The 17,156-nt window shown below is 38.3% G+C and overlaps 1 protein-coding gene and 1 long non-coding RNA gene across 7 annotated transcripts in view; one reads left to right on the top strand and one right to left on the bottom strand.

Moving 5' to 3' along the window:
* ATAD1 (ATPase family AAA domain containing 1) overlaps positions 1–8,464 on the bottom strand; it is a 54,948-nt gene extending 46,484 nt beyond the window's left edge. Inside the window, exons 1-2 of one of the 5 annotated variants that reach the window (XM_055080902.1) lie at positions 8,206–8,464; positions 5,678–5,852 (exon numbers count right to left, since the gene is read on the bottom strand). In XM_055080902.1, the coding sequence (XP_054936877.1) occupies positions 5,678–5,839 (162 nt within the window). In that variant the 5' untranslated portion in view covers positions 5,840–5,852; positions 8,206–8,464. Of the gene's footprint in view, positions 1–5,677; positions 5,853–6,346; positions 6,415–7,352; positions 7,799–7,958; positions 8,053–8,205 lie in introns of those variants that run through there. The other 4 variants (XM_007125537.4, XM_007125538.4, XM_007125540.4 and 1 more) reach the window with 4 other exon arrangements.
* Positions 8,415–16,165, top strand: LOC102982863 (uncharacterized). 2 transcript variants are annotated; one of them, XR_003677456.2, is made up of 4 exons: positions 8,415–8,501; positions 8,692–8,826; positions 12,093–12,188; positions 12,750–16,165. It is a non-coding gene; the product is annotated as an uncharacterized lncRNA (long non-coding RNA). The 2 variants fall into 2 exon arrangements; XR_449085.4 differs by having other exon boundaries at positions 13,098–16,165.
* Positions 16,166–17,156: the final 991 nt, after the last annotated feature.

Raw genomic sequence — 17,156 nt, forward strand, 5'->3', positions numbered from 1 at the left:
TTCTTTTCCCTTGGCTTTGGTGACCTCACACACGCAAGTGATTTTCCAGAGAGTGGGAAAGAATTTAGGAAGGGGCTTTTAAAAATTATATTTAACACCCCACCAACTTCTCCAAATTCTGATGTTTCAAAATGTAACATCCTTCCATTTGAAAATAACTGCCAGTGAACCACTGTTAAAATCTGTAGTATTTTGTATACTTCAAGGTAAGTTGGGGTGGGAAAGACTGGTACCAACAACTTACATTATTCTGGTTTTATTCCTCCTCCTCTGGCCACTTATTTTTTTTTAAAGTGCTTTTATTAAAATTGGATAGGTTAAAAAGAATATCTTTAGAACATGCAGATGAGGTATAAAGAACCACAGAGTAGGTGCTCAATGAATATCCGTTATATGAATAAATTTAAGTCTTTAATCCCAGGAAGAGATTTACTGTGCACGGAATCAAGCAGAAATCAAATTTTATTCCCTTCCAAATAGAGCCAATGGTCTAAGTATCGTTTATTGAAAAGTCCACCCGTTCTCCAATAATCTACAAAGCAAAGCCAGTTATGTCACACACCGTTTCCGTATTACAGGTAGGACTGGTTCTGGACTCTATTCTGGTATATTTGCCAATCCACCCCTGTGCCAATAGCACATTGTTTTGTTTTGTTTCTTAATTAATTTATTTTTATTTTTAATTTATTTATTTTTTGCTGTGTTGGGTCTTTGTTGCTGCACGCAGGCTTTCTCCAGTTGCGACGAATGGGGGCTACTTTCGTTGCGGCGTACGGGCTTCTCATTGCAGTGGCTTCTCTTGTTGCAGAGCACAGCCTCTAGGCACACGGGCTTCAGTAGCTTTGGCTCTTGGGCTCCAGAGCGCAGGCTCGGTAGTTGAGGCTCATGGGCTTAGTTGCTCCGTGGCATGTGGAATCTTCCCAGCCCAGGGCTCAAACCTGTGTCCCCTGCACTGGCAGGCAGATTCTTAACCACTGCATCACCAGGGAAGCCCGCATATTGTTTTAATAACCATAGCTTTATTGTAAGTCTTGATATAAACAAGGCAAATCTTTCCTCCCCCAACACACGTCTTGTTTTTCAGGAGTGTCTTACCTATTAATAAACTTTTAATCCTCAATATAAATTTTAGAAGAAAAATACAACAAACAAAAAAAGTCTTTGGGTATTTTTTAATTGGCACTGAATTAAGCCTTCAATAGTTTTATAATTTTCTCTATAAATGTGTTGTATAACTTGTGTTTGTCAGTTACTGAATATTTTTGATGCTACTATAAATAGTATCTTTTAAAAACTGCATTTTCCAACTGTGGTGGGTATCCAGAAATACAGCTGACTTTTGTGTACTGATTTTGTATCCAGCAGCCCTTAAACTCTTATTAATCCTGATAGTTTATCTGTAGGCTTTCTTTGGCTTTCTATGTAAATTATATTACCTGCAAATAATAACTGTTTATTTTTTTCCAATACTTCTACCTCTTATCTTTTTTCTTGACTTATGCATTAGCTAATAATCAGTAAAAATGTTAAATAGAAGTGATGACAATAGGCTTCCTTGACTTGCTCCTAATCATAAAGAAAATGCTTTCAATTTTTTACCATGAACTATGTTTCCTGTAGTAAATTCATTCTATCATACTAAAGACATTATCTTTTATTTCTATTTTCTAAGAGCATTTCTAAATATCAAGAATAAGTGTTTAGGGCTTCCCTGGTGGCGCAGTGGTTGCGCGTCCGCCTGCCGATGCAGGGGAACCGGGTTCGCGCCCCGGTCTGGGAGGATCCCACATGCCGCGGAGTGGCTGGGCCCGTGGGCCATGGCCGCTGAGTGGGAGGATCCCACATGCCGCGGAGTGGCTGGGCCCGTGAGCCATGGCCGCTGAGCCTGTGCGTCCGGAGCCTGTGCTCCGCGACGGGAGAGGCCACAACAGAGGGAGGCCCGCATACCACAAAAAACAAAAAACAAAAAACAAAAAAGAATAAGTGTTTAATTTCAACAAAGGCCTTTGCTGCATTGATATGATCATAGTTTCATCCTCAAATCTGTTAATATAGAGTATTAATATATATGCATTTTAAAATTAATATATATGTATTTTTTTTCCCCTCAAATGAAGCCAGCCTAAATTCAACTGGTCATAATATATTATATTTTTTATACACTGCTGAATTCAGCTTGTAAATATTTTGTTTAAGATTTTTACATTCATTTTAAGTTTTGGAATTGTTGTTACGCTACCCTCATAGAAAGGTTTGGTGAGTGTTTCTCATTTTCTACACTCTGGAAGAGTTTATATAAAATTGTTACTATTAATTTGTTTCTTAAATGTTGCTAGAATTTGCCAGTAGAATTCTATGAGCCTGGAGTTTTCTTTATGGAAATATTTTTCCAATATTAATTTATTTCATAGTTATGGAACTAACTATTCATGTATTCTAATTCTTAAGTCAGCTATGGTAATTAATAATTTTCTAAGAGTCTGTCCGTGTCATTTAGGTTTTCAAATTTATTGACATACTTATTAATTGTCCTTATTTTTAATGTCTGCAGCATCTGCTATTGCATGTCTTTTATCATTCCTAGTAATACTTATTGGTGGCTTCATTTTTTTCTTGATTGGTTTTACAGAACTGTCCATTTTATCAGTCTTTTCAAATAACCAACTTTTGGTTTTACTGATTTTCTCTATTATATATTCATTTTCTATATTTCTATTCAATCTCTCATATATTCTATTTTCTACTAATTTATCTTATCTTTATTATTTCCATTCTTTCACTATCTATGGGTTTATTTTTTATTTTAAAAATATTTTCTCCAGCCTATGTTGGATATTTTATCAATTTTCTACCTTTTTTTTTTAAATAAAAATACTTGACTACAAATTTCTCTCCTTTAGAGACCTCACCACTCTCAATACAGTCATCAGCATCTATCATAGTGACAATTACATAAGCTCTCAACAAATATTTGAATGTATAAATCCTAATGGTGGAAGGAGGAAAGTGGAGGAGTAGTTTGGGAAAAAACCCACAAGTGATACACAGCTACACAGGAATAGCCCTGGGGCCTACGCCATCTCACTGAGACTCACTGCTCTAATGAGTCCAACTACTTATGAGCATCTGATAAGGAATCTCCAAAGACTGACCTTTTCCCTGAGATTCAGACCTACAATTTCAACAGTTGGATGAACATTTTTCTGGATTCCTACCACCAATACAAACTCAATATGCCCAAATCAAATGTCATTTTCCCATATACTTGCCCCATCTACAGATTCTAAAACTATAAAAGATACTATCAATCTCTGAGGAGTCCAGACAAATCTCAGATTCATCTGTAAGATGTCCTTTTTCTTTTCTCTGTCATCACAAAGTCCTTCCAGCATTCATCTGTTTCACCCATTCCACTCCTTTTGTCACTCCCTTATTCTAGGTCTTTGCCAGGATTACTGCAGTCTATAACCAACAGATCTTGCTCCTAGTCTCCCTGATTCCAATTCCTGTTACATGCTACAGTAAGGTATCCTTAAAACGCTGCTGTGCATATCACCCACCTACTCAAAAATCTTTAATGGGATATACAATGGAGAAAAGATAGTCTCTTCAGCAAGTGGTGTTGGGAAAGCTGGACAGCTGCATGTAAATCAATGAAGTTAAAATACTCCCTCACACCATACAAAAAATAAACTCAGAATGGCTTGAAAACTTAAATATAAGACATGACACCATAAAACTCCTAGAAGAGAACATAAGCAAAACATTCTCTGACATAAATCGTAGCAATGTTTTCTAAGGTCAGTCTCCCAAGGCAATAGAAAAGCAAAAATAAACAAATGGGACCTAATCAAACTTATAAGCTTTTGCACACCAAAGGAAACCATAAACAAAATGAAAAGACAACCTACAGACCGGGAGAAAATATTTGCAAATGATGCTACCGACGAGGGCTTAAATTCCAAAATATACAAACAGCTCATACAACTCAATAACAAAAAAACAAACAACCCAATCAAAAAATTGACAGAAGACCTAAATAGACATTTCTCCAAAGACATACATATGGCCAATAAGCACATGAAAAGATACTTAACATCACTAATTATTAGAGAAATGCAACTCAAAATTACAATGAGGTATCATCTCACACCAGTCAGAATGGCCATCATCAAAAAAGTCTACAAATAATAGATTTTTTTTTTGATGTGGACCAATTTTAAAGTCTCTATTGAATTTGTTACAACATTGCTTCTGTTTTATGTTTTGGTTTTTTGGCTGCGAGGCATGTGGGATCTTAGCTACCTGACCAGGGATTGAACCCGCACCCCCTGTATTGGCAGGTGAAGTCTTAACCACTGGACTGCCCAGGAAGTCCCCCCAAAAGTCTACAAATAATTAGTGCTGGAGGGGGTATGGAGAAAAAGGAACCCTCCTACACTGTTGGTGGGAATGTAAATATTGACAGAAGACCTAAATAGACATTTCTCCAAAGACATACATATGGCCAATAAGCACATGAAAAGATACTTAACATCACTAATTATTAGAGAAATGCAACTCAAAATTACAATGAGGTATCATCTCACACCAGTCAGAATGGCCATCATCAAAAAAGTCTACAAATAATAGATTTTTTTTTTGATGTGGACCAATTTTAAAGTCTCTATTGAATTTGTTACAACATTGCTTCTGTTTTATGTTTTGGTTTTTTGGCTGCGAGGCATGTGGGATCTTAGCTACCTGACCAGGGATTGAACCCGCACCCCCTGTATTGGCAGGTGAAGTCTTAACCACTGGACTGCCCAGGAAGTCCCCCCAAAAGTCTACAAATAATTAGTGCTGGAGGGGGTATGGAGAAAAAGGAACCCTCCTACACTGTTGGTGGGAATGTAAATTGGTGCAGCCACTATGGAGAACAGTATGGAGATTCTTTAAAACACTAAAAATAGAGTTACCACAGGATCCAGCAATTCCACTCCTGGGCATATATCTGAAGAAAACTATAATTCAAAGAGATACATGCACCTCAATGTTCACAGTAGCACTATTTACAATAGCCAAGACATGGAAGCAACCTAAATGTCCATGGACAGATGAATTGATAAAAATGTGGTATATATTTACAATGTAACACTACTCAGTCATAAAAAAGAATGCAGTAATGCCATTTGCAGCAACATGGATGGACCAAGAGATTATGGTACTAAGTGAAATAGACAGAGGAAAACAAATATCATATGATATCACATATGTAGAATCTAAAATATGATACAAATGAACTTATTTACAAAACAGAAACATTTCAAATGTCTCACAAAGCAAAATGTACACCATTACTGAAGACAAAATATTTTGTTTAGTCTGCTGAAAAATTTTATCTAGATTCCTTCATTTATAACCTGACAAAAATATTCTAATTAGCCCATTCATAACAAAATGCTGTAATATTTTTATTCTTCATCATTCTTTCTTCTAAGTTGCTTATACAGTCAAAAAGGATTTGAGAAACAAATACTTTTTTTAGGAATAATGAAATTAAATATTACATAAAAACACATTTCCACATGGGTCTTATGGAATTTCTTATTAATTTCTAATTCCACTATATCCTTAGTTTTATGGGAAAATATTTGCTAGCTACAAGAAAAATGATCCTCAAACATTTTAATCATACCTGTTTCTGAGCTTCTACTTTCTGCTTTCTGGTTGGATCAATCGCATCTACCATCCATTTGATTGTAAAGTATGTTACTGCACCAAATATTGTCAAACGGAAAATTAAGCCAACAACTTCATTCCGACTCAAGGGACGAGAAAAGGCTTCAGCATGTACCATCTTGATTGTTAACCTTGAAAAACAAACAGAAATGCCACTAGGTAGTAACTAGATTCATTAATATCGGGAGACTGATAGGTAGCGTAAACTAAGCAAGAAAAACTTCTCGTCAAATTCAACATTACCTACCTTAAAAAAGTGTTTTATTTAAAGAGAAATGGATTTTTAAATGTTAAGTAAATAAAACGTATATTAACACATTTTAATCTCCTCTTGGAAACTGAGGTTTATTTATTAGAATTTTTAATAAACTTTTCTAAAAGCTCATATAATTTAAGTAGAGAACAATTCTATTTGAAAAATGCAGTAAACATCTTAAAGCATTTACTGTTTTAATCAGCTTTTAAATAATTATGTCAGGGAACCTAGAAAAATAATGACTATAACACTTATCCAACTGAAAAAAGGCAGCCCAACAATGAAATACTCTACTAATGTGATGGTATACCAGGTAATTTTTGAGTGAAATTCAAACTGTGAACAGACTCACTTTTCTCTCATACTTACTTTTAAAGGCTTCCAAGGCCTGCTGAAATGTATACATGCTATTTTCTCAACTAACAAGTGACATGAAATTTTTGGAGCCATCTTATTCTTTCCAACAACCTAGCTAAATATGAAACAACAGAATCTTGAAAATGTTTGACCCACAACTATACAGCTCTCACTCAACAGAAAGAGGAAAAAAGGACGCAACATGTCTACTTTTACACATTGCCTAAGCAGTTACATCAACCACAGCTTGGCTTACAGGAGGCATGCACACCTGTATCTCACAGATGAGAAGAAACCAACAGGCAAAATAAAGATTTACTAACTTAAACTAGTGATATTCGAATAAAATGTTTTCATTTAAAGTTTGAGTGAGTAGCGATAAAACTGCCACCTACTGGATGTTCACTGAACTACATGAACTAGGACTGGTATCAGTACCTCCCAGTCATCAACAGTTTTTAAATCAATTAAAAAAAATCAAGACACAAAACCTCTGTTAACTATATACTTTACTATAATTAAATTAACAGCAATACAGTACTCTGGACCTATAGCCACTTCTAAAACAGTCATCCTTCTTTTAAAATGACTTCAAAATCCTGAAATGAAACTGAAACTTCTCCCTGTAGGTTGCAACTGTATACACTTTATTATACACTCATTTATCATTCATATGACATAGACATAACTGCAATGTAAGGCCGTTACGGTAACAATACCATTACAGCAGAATATATAATAAAAGTTGCACATGCATAAAACAGTAGGGACTGTATTTCAATTCTGTATAAACATCAGGATCAACAAATACACAAATATACTCATAAACATAGATGGTGCCATGTACAAGAAATATGACAAAACACTGTAATTCAGAGTTATCTGTTAGGCAAATATGATACCAGATAGTTTCATTTTAAAGACTTCTCCATTTCAGGGTAGAAAAATTAAAAATCGTACCACCTCATCAATGAGCAGTTTACTGACAGGTTAAGGACCAAGAGTAGAGTATTCATACCATAGCATTTCTCTAATTCACCGCAGTGTTTTACAAAGTTTTTCTCAACCCCAGAAGTCCCAGTTTCGCAGACATCAAGGCCCTATGAACACAGCCCATGACAATGAAAGCCTGCCAACCTTCACATAAAGGACAGGTTATTATTACCACCATCATCCTCTGCGAAAGCGTGCCTAAGCTTGAAGAACCTCCTTCACTTTTGCACTAGGTGGTAGCAGTGCCTGTGCGACAATCAGACACGCTTCATTCTGGCCGCCTTTGCCTAGGACCCCGGTTCTGAGGTCGCCCGTAACGACCTCAAGCCCCCGCAGCGACCCGGCTGCCTACAGATTCCCTAGAAATGGCCTAACTCTTGGGGGCAGCGCTAACAGAGACCTAAGGGCCTAGGCCGGGCCGAAAGCCAAGGCGGAGCCCGGGACGCCCTTGGAGGTTAATCCGCTGGATACGAAGGGCTGCGAGAAGCTGAGGGGCAGCAATGAGGTGAGGCATGGGAGGACGGCGGGGTGACCTTTCCCACTCGGCTGCCCGGACCCGAACCAGTCCCTAAAGGACCTCAGCGGGACCCTTCGCCCGTCCCACGAAGCCCCGCGGAAACCCGCTACTCACCCCCAGGGCAAAAGAGCGGCCGCAAGAGGCCCTACCAGCCTCATACAGGAAGGAAACGCCGCCTGGGAAAGAACTCTTCCGGGGGGAGTCGCGGCCCGCCCCCTCGCACGGAGCATGCGCCACCGCGGCCGAGGCCTGGAGGGGCGCGTTTCCGGGTTTTGGAAGTGGTGTGGGGGTATTCGGCGGGAGCGAGGTCACGCTCCAGATTCCTAAGCTGCTATCTGCTGGGCGGAACCTCTGAGTTTACCTGAGTCTCGGAGATGGAATTGGGGCTGGCGCTTGTCACATAAAGTCCGTTCCCTGCTCGCGGGCTTCTGTCGCAACACTGACAAATCCGGGAGCCTTCGTGAGAGTGCAAAGTGTGTTCTGTGTTCCCCGCAAAGAAGTTCTTCCTTCCCTTCTGCTTGATCCTTACCTACGGTCTTCGCCCGCCCCTCCAACCCCGGCTGCAAACCCGCACGCTGCTGTTCTGTCGTTTAGCCAAAGCTCTGACGCGCATGGCCAACCCCCCCACCCATCACCATCTGTCTTTCAGTTTTTAAGGTGAGCTCACCCTCCTCTCCCTTGTCTGCTCCGACGAACACCTGGGGGTGGCGCCTGAAAATCTTTCTGCGGAACGATTCTGCAGCCTACCCGGGCAGGCCTGGTAGTAGGGACAAATAGGGCATCTGGTAACAGGTTTTGCACTTCGGTGACTTCCCTTTTTCTTTTACCCCTTTCTTTCCCTTTGCAGAATGAGAGATGAGGCACCAGAGGTCCCCAGGGAGCAAATCTGAAAGCCAGCGCCTCCTGAGCACAGGCTGCCAGGGGCGAGACGACATTAGGCATTGTCCCCAGATATAAGAAGCATCACTTCCTTCAGACAGAGGTGGTGAGACTATGAAGTAATGGGACAGTTCCTCTTACTACGCTCCTCGGGAAGGCAGTTTGTGCCTCTCTGCTTTAGGCATCATCCTTGATGGCTAAAATTCTGCAGCCTGATTGTTGAATGTAGTGAATGCTACCCTTGTTACAAGCTTGTGATACTGTAGTGATGATAATAGCTACAGTTTACTGAATGTCTACTAGGTGTCAGGCAATATGCTTCTTTGTGCTTCACATCCATAACCTGAATTCCTCAAAAAACCCAATCCTCTAAAATAGCCATTGTTTTCTCTTTATTTATTACTTATAGATGAGCAAATTTTAAAGCTTAGAGCGATAAACTTTTTTAAGTTCATGCACCTAAGAAGTGGCAAAATTTCATTGGGACCTAGATCTAATTCAAATCCTACACTTTACATTCTCTCTTTGAAATAGTAATTTGATACCAGTTAAATTTTAAAATCTAGGTGAAAGAGGTAAGACCATGAAATGACAAAATCTTAAGGCTTTAAAGGATAAGGATGGGATGACAGGAATGCACGAATGTTTAAAAACTGTGATTGGGTTTATTGACAATCAGAATGGAATCTAATACGGTAAGTGGTTCTTGTTTTGCATCCATGCCTTTTTGTCTATTTTTGTGTGTCTACAACCATAAATTCTAAAAAAACTGATATGAAGCTAGGTTTGGGAGTGCTAGTCTGATTATTCATCTCAGAATGATTATCAGACCAGTATAATATTTACAAGTAAACACAAGCCATGTGTTCAGCAGTCTTAGAAGAGACTCTCCACTGGGTCCCGGTGATTATCCTCAATCTGAGTCATTGCTTGGGATGCTTGTGGGACTATGCCTTGACAGCTAAAAGGTAGAGGTTATTGAAGGAAAGAACTTTAGGTTTTGTGGCTCGTGAGGATAATCATACCCACAGGTAAGGAAAATGAGCTGAGAAATTCAAGATGGTAATGGATTTCCATCATCCACTGAGTGAAACTGGGTCAACTAAGAGCCTCACCTGCTTTTCTCTAAGGGCCAGGATAACCAACCTACCCAGTTTGACATTAAGGGGATTTATAGGACATAGGACTTCAAATGCTAATACAGGGAACGTCTAGGGACATCCTAAATGCACTCTAGAATCAGGTGGAGCTCTCAGTATGGTTGCATCTAGACTCAATTCATCTGCTTAATATCTGCGGTATGATTGCACAGGAAAGGAAATTGTGGATAAAGTAATCAAGACTGACCACAAAGAGTCTACATGCCCCCAAATAAATATTGCTGCTCATTCCTTTTCCAGTGGTTTGGCTATAAACTGAGTACCTACATCTATACTTTTTGGACCTAATTTTCATTTAGCAAATCCTTAGGAAGCCTCCTATGTCTGGGCCCTAAGACATCAAATGACTGCCTTCCCATATACCATGCACATTCATTTCCAGCAATCACTAAATCAGCTAGATTCTTCCAGAATAGAGCTGAGTGAACATATGCTTTTCATTCCAGGATAGCTTTATATAATCCCTGGCAGCACAAAACACCATATTTGGCCCACAGTAGGGGCTCAATAAATAATTCATTATGTATAATGTTAATCAGGAAATTATTACAACAGATTTTTGGTAGACCTTCTGAGCCTTCCCTCCATGAAGTCAGAATCAAGATATTAAAAATAGTTAATATTTATTGTAGAAAGTTTTTGTTTGTTTTTAAACTAATGTCTCTTAAGGCAGTTAATGGCAGTTCTCTCCTCAGGGAAGTGAATTTTCCTTTGTTTTTGTTAGTTGGATGGAGATGTGAAAAGTTTGCTCTGTAGCCAAGGTCAATCATTGCACTGGACCCTTGAAGGGGAAAGTATGCCTTAGATTAGGAGCTGTAGAATTTCACTGTGAGTCTATTCACTTGGACAATTTGGCAAAATGCAGGTTCCCAGGTCCCAGCATTAAAGGCTCCCATTTAACTGCTCTAGGTTTTGGCCCAGGTATTTGCATTTTGAATAAGCATCTGAGATGATTTGGATATAGGTAGTTTGGGACCACACTTTGACAAACTCTGCCCTAGTCAGTGATAATTTTAGATGTATTTTTGCAAAAATCTCTTCTGCCCCAGCCCCAAAAGCCTATCTGGTTAGCTGAACCATTAAGCCAGCTGGGATACATCAAGAAATCAAGGCAAGGAAGCCTCATGACAAGATTCAGAATAAAATGTCTTTGGAAGGAAAAACAAATCTGAAATCTTTGGATAAATAAACATGGTAAACCTGACCCTTTTCATTGCACATGAGAAATGATTCACTTGACAGTGATTTAGAAAGAGCAGAACTTGAACAAATAGATAAAATTATATAGCAGTAATTTCTCCAGTATAAGAGTCACTTGGTAACCTTGGTTCTTTTAAAAATATTTCATTGGAAAAAAATAATCTTATTATTTTGATAAGTTAAATAATAGAATGGGTGGGGAAAGAAAAGTAAAACAAGAATATGAAGCTGTATCTAAAGCCATGAAAGCACTGAGAAAGGCTAAGGTTAGGTGGTTGAAGCTCCAGCAGAAAGAGTAAGATGGAATCAAGGCAAAAATAATGGAAAATTAAAATTTCAACAGATTGGAAGGAGTGGAAAGATGAATTGATAGCTTCATTCTATAAAAAGCACAAGAGCTAAAAAGACTCAATAGCAAAGTTCAAAGAACATATTGTTGTAAATCTACTTTTCATGCTTTTATGTTTTTAAACTTTGTACATAATTTAAAATGAGTATATATAGAAATTAGTGTATATGTAATTTTCTCATATTATCAGGGTAGCACTAATGCACAAGCAGTCTTACATTGCTTCATAATCCTTTTTCTCAAGCACTACTGCCAGTTGTACATTTTTTACAGTTTATGCCACCAAGAAACATTTTCTAGAACTTAGATATTTCTTTTACATCTGCAATATTTTGTTGTTTAGCTTTAATACAGTACTGAAAATAGACTGTTCAGGTGATACCATCTGTGGAAAGTCAGGATGGATCAAACCAGGGAATTGCTTGGGAGGATGTCTAACCTTACTGTAACCTTACATTAGCAAGAGCTTTAAGGCATAAATGAAAGAGTAAGCTCCCGAGGATTTGTTTGGGCCCTTCCTAAATGCCCTTCCATATGATTTTTTTTTTTTTAATGGGAGAGGAGTTGGGAGAGATTGGGTAAGAATAACAAAGATATGAATTCATCAGTCAAAATAGAAGAAACAGTAGTTGAAACATTAATTCTCAATTCCTGTAACAGCAGATTGATAGATGAAACATAAAACAAGACCAGATGCTGTGGTTTCCAGGATGCACTTGGCTTCCCATCCTTTATAACCTGGAGCATTTTTTTGCCGTAAGTAGGTCATTTGCTTGCTCTCATTTACCTGATTCTAGGAAAATGCCCTTGAAAGTATTTGGAAAATAATACTTTTTGTTAAGCTTGTGCTTAATATTTTAAAAGTTAAGATTGCATGAAACCTCCCCCACCCCCTTTTCTCTATTAGCCAGAATAACTTGTAACCTTATAGCATAAGTGAAACTAAAATGGACAAGAAGAATTCAAGATGTTTTATCTTCTAAGGACTAAAATATGTGTCCATAGCACTGGCATAGTACTCATCTCACAGAATTATAATTGGGGTTTAAGTTTCTGTATTCTCCTATCAGATGTGCAGTTCTTGAAAAAAAGAGGATGCCTAGGACATAGGAGGGGCTTAACAAATGTTTTAATTAACTGATTCCCCCCACCAATCTGACATATTGAATGAAGCTTTTCAGGCACCATTCTAATAAATTTACGGTGACCAGGGAGGGAAAAAGAGGAAAGAAAGGCAAATGGTCCAAAGATAAGGACATGTGCAATCAAACCATTTTACTTACTGACCACAATTATATTATTGGCCTGTCATGACAGGTCTGTTCCTGATGTGTCCACAAGAGACCAGTCCCATGGTATCCATTGGGTTTAAGAACATGGACATTGCAGCCCAACAGACTTGGCTTTAGATGTAAGATCTGTTATTTACTAGCTCTGTGACTTTGGGCAAATTATTAAGCTCTCTAAGCCTCAAGTTCCTCACCTTTAATACAGGGACAAAAGCGGTACTCACACCATGGAGTTGCACTGAGAATTAAATGAGATAGTGTGTGGCAAGTGCTGAGCTCTATACCTGGCACTTAGCAAGTGCTCGATAAACATGCCATTGTAATACCTCAGATGTTATTTTCATTATACTGTGAAGTGATATTCTCTCATTTCCAGAAGCCCTGTATGGACAAAGATTCCTTTATATCTCCTTCGTGTTTGCATGAGGACTTCACCTCTCAAGTTGTCAACTGTGGCATCTTGTCTGGGAATGTTTATCTTCTCTGACTTGTGAAGAGGCTATGCCTCTATCTCTTTGACCTCTTAGTTCTCTCATTCTAAGTTTTAATACACCCCTCTGAGTGAGTCTTACTGATTAGTATTCTGTAAACCATTAATGCTAGTTACATAAAACCTGTAAGATTCCATCCTTGTTACCCCCCAGACAAATAAGTTTAAAATATTGGTCAATCCATGAAAATGACTATCTGGATATTTCTCAGTTCACTGAAGACCATCATTAGTATTGGCTGTCGTTCCCATCTGTCTAATTACAGCCATTTATTGAGCTTACAGTTCTTGCTCTCATGGAGTTCTGAAGACTGAAATGTCTTGTGAAAATGCAAGTCTTCATAGAGCTATTGATTTTTTTTAAGGTAGAGGTTTAACCTATCTTTCATCTCCATTCATTATTTGTTTTGGGAAAACTTCCTTACTTAGATTGCCGAGTGACTTTTGCACACAAGAAAGAAATTAGTTTAACAGATGAAAGTGAGATGCTGAACCAGATTTGAGATTTTAGAGGTCAATCCTTTGCATGTCTTATTTCTTTGCAAACTACAACCTTTTTGTTACCCTTGAGGACTATCTTAACATCAGAGCTGCTATTCTTCATACAATATTTAATTCATTTGAACGTAACATGTTTTTAAAAAAATATTTACTATGTGCAACTCATGGAAATGCTCCTAAAGTTGAGGGAATTCTACTCAGCAAAAGAAATGGAATATCCTGTTTAGAGACTGAGTGCATGGCTTCCAAAGGCAAAGGCAAGGGCAAAACTTGCTAATTTTAGATGTTTAGGGATGAAATGTCTACTAGAGCTTGTTTCGTCTTAGAGAGGCCCAACAGTAGCGTACTAGCAAGCTAATGTTAAATTTGCCCTCCCCATCTGTTTATTGCCAATGTTTCTGGAAACAGAAAAACAAAACAAAGGGGTAAGGGAAAAATAAAAGCAAAGTCTGTATGTAACTTGAGTTAGAGAAGTGCAGGAAACAAATCAAATATACTAAGTTAGCATTGCTCAAAGTCCCATTCAACTTCAGAATAGTATACCTGGTAGAGTTCCACAAACCTTTCTCCTTTCTAGCCTGCTGCTTATTAAGTTTAAATGCCAGAAGCATTCTGAGAGCTCTGAATGCCCATATAAGGCCTAGAGCCAGAGACATGCCCCAAACCCATTTCTTTATATTTTCTGAATTCCCAAGTAAACGAGAGATCAGAAAAAGGGACAGTAAAGGAAAGGAGACAAAGAGGTCGACTCCCCAACAGTGTTTTCTTCCCCTTTGGTGTTTTGCAAAAAGCTGAAGAGATGCTATAATGATTCTTTTGTTTGTTTGGTTTTTTTTGTTTGTTTTTTTGCGGTACACGGGCCTCTCACTGTTGTAGCCTCTCCCATTGCGGAGCACAGCCTCCGGACGCGCAGGCTCAGCGGCCATGGCTCACGGGCCCAGCCGCTCCGCGGCATGTGGGATCTTCCCGGACTGGGGCACGAGCCCGCGTCCCCTGCATCGGCAGGCGGACTCTCAACCACTGCACCACCAGGGAAGCCCGCTATAATGATTCTTTAACCAACTGAAAGCACCATTAGAATTCTGTCTAGATATTCTTGAACCTCTGACAGGGCAGTGTTCCACCTTCCACACTCCAGTCCATCCATCATTCAATACTACTTATGCTAGATAAACTGGCTTGCCATAGTTTATTATCATGTTGTCCTCACAGACTAGTATTCGAGGAGCCTCCCCTGACCACTTCTTGGGACTCTTGGAAGTAAACAGAGAAACAGTTTAAATGAATGATAAAAACCCATGAAATACAGTGATTGGTTTTTTTTGTGGGGGGAGAGTAAATAATCATATGTCTTCAGCTGAGAGAATCATAAGGATTTCTAGCACATGAATACACATTCACAGCCCCAAAACAGAAGACAACTAAAAAATCTCTGCAGAGGGACAGCATTTCCTCCACATTCCATAGGAAGGTGGGGATCTATGACACTCCATTTTAATGGTCATCCCCAAATTCCGTTTCTGTGCCCAACACAGTAAAGCATTTCCAAGTACAGAGTGTCAGACAGGTGAACGACAAACAAACATCCTCTGTCAAAATAGTTTGAAGCGTGCAAGATGTAGATTATTGAGTACAGTGCTTGAAAAATGCTAAATTATGACAGTCCTCAATGACAGCTCTGTGACCTATCTCATGTTAGGTAGCCTTTCTGGGTTTCTGCCTCTGAAATTGAAATAGTTCTACCAACTTCATAATTCCGTGATTCTGTGATTCATTCATTCTGACCTGTATGTGGGATAACTTTTGTTTAAATTTTCTCCCCTTTAGAATCCAACAAATGAATGCTAAATTTGAACTCTAGGTTTCAGAGTATACTTGAACATATTAAGAAATTATAACAATTTCTAACAAGACTTGTGTACTATACTACCTTGTCAGCTACCATTTTGCCTGTCATAGTTTTGTCTCGATGTGGTTTTGTATTTGTATGCTTAAATTTTACAATCTGTGATCTCTATGTATATATGTATGGTTGAGTTTAGTTCCTTGAAACCAAAGCATTAAATATCGGTAAGGGCTATATCAAGAACTTTAAAAAAAGAAGTGTGGTTAATATAAATTCCATCTTCCACAGAAGATCATGACTTTCAGAATATGAACTCGTGAACAACCGAGGGAAAAGATTCTTTTCTGCTTTATAACTAACTTTATTGTTTTATTCTCTTGAGAATTCCCTATCGAACTTGCCAATGAGGGTTTTATCTAACATGGCACTTTTCTGGAATGTAACCATCACTACCCCCAGTTAGTGAGAGATTACTATAACAAACAGTAAAAACACTCACATAGATTCTCATGAATCATGTTTTAATTGAGAGCTAGCCAAAGAGGAAGGGTGGAGAGGTAAGGACATAGATTTATCTCTGCTTGTGTGTTCATTTGTACTTTTATTAAGAGAAAAAACATTTTCCTCTTTTTAAAATAAAATCTCATCCTCTAGGAAGTAAATTCAGGAGTAAGATGCTCCACACCTGTTTTGCATAGTCCAATTGATTGTTAATTTCATTGTCTTTTGACATACTGGGAGGTATGTTAATTTGGAACACATCTCTCTCATAGAAGTAACAAACCAACATTAACACAGGTAAGATGCATCTTTTACCTTGATAAAGATACCTGCTCCAGTGTTATAGAAATAGTTAGGGAAGGTCTAGATATATATATCTAGAAAGATATAGTTTCAAGGAATCATGCTCTCTCAGAATTGAAAGGAATATTAAAGTCAGTGAATGTTCAACCAAAGGCAGTGTGGAACTGTAGAATGTGTGATATGGAATTAGAGGACCTGGATCAAATCACAGCTTTGCAACTTAGTAACTGTGTGTTTGGGGTAATTTATTTAACCTCTTTGAGCCTTGGTTTTCTCACCTATAAAATGGGGATAGTGACTGCATTATGGAGTTGGTGAAGGATTGAAGATAATGTATGTAAAGGACCTGGGACAGACATAATAAGCATTTAGTAAATGATTGTGGTTGTTGTGATCATAAATGTCCCACCAACTGGTCATTAAGCTTATTTGAATATTCCCAGTGACATGGAATTCACCAACTGTTCAGGTAGCCCATCTCATGTTTGGAGAACTCTTCAGTGTTAGTTCTTCCTTTTACTGAGCCTAAATCTTTTCCCCTAGAACTTTTTCTATGGTTCTGATTCTTGCCATTGGGGCTGCACAGATTAAGTATGTAAATCAATTAAGCATGTAATCTAGAATGGTATATATGCTTTAAGAGTGGTGTGACCAGTGTGGATACTAGAGATTTATCAACACAGTTTAGCATCAAACTAGCTTCCTTTTCCTGAAACCCACCCTTTTAATACCTATTGAATTTGCTATTAATCAAAGCCTGTTTGTCTTTTGTACTAGAGCTGTAGTCAAAGCTT

This window comes from Physeter macrocephalus, chromosome 20 (assembly GCF_002837175.3).
Source record: "Physeter macrocephalus isolate SW-GA chromosome 20, ASM283717v5, whole genome shotgun sequence".
Classification (NCBI taxonomy): Eukaryota; Metazoa; Chordata; class Mammalia; order Artiodactyla; family Physeteridae; genus Physeter; species Physeter macrocephalus.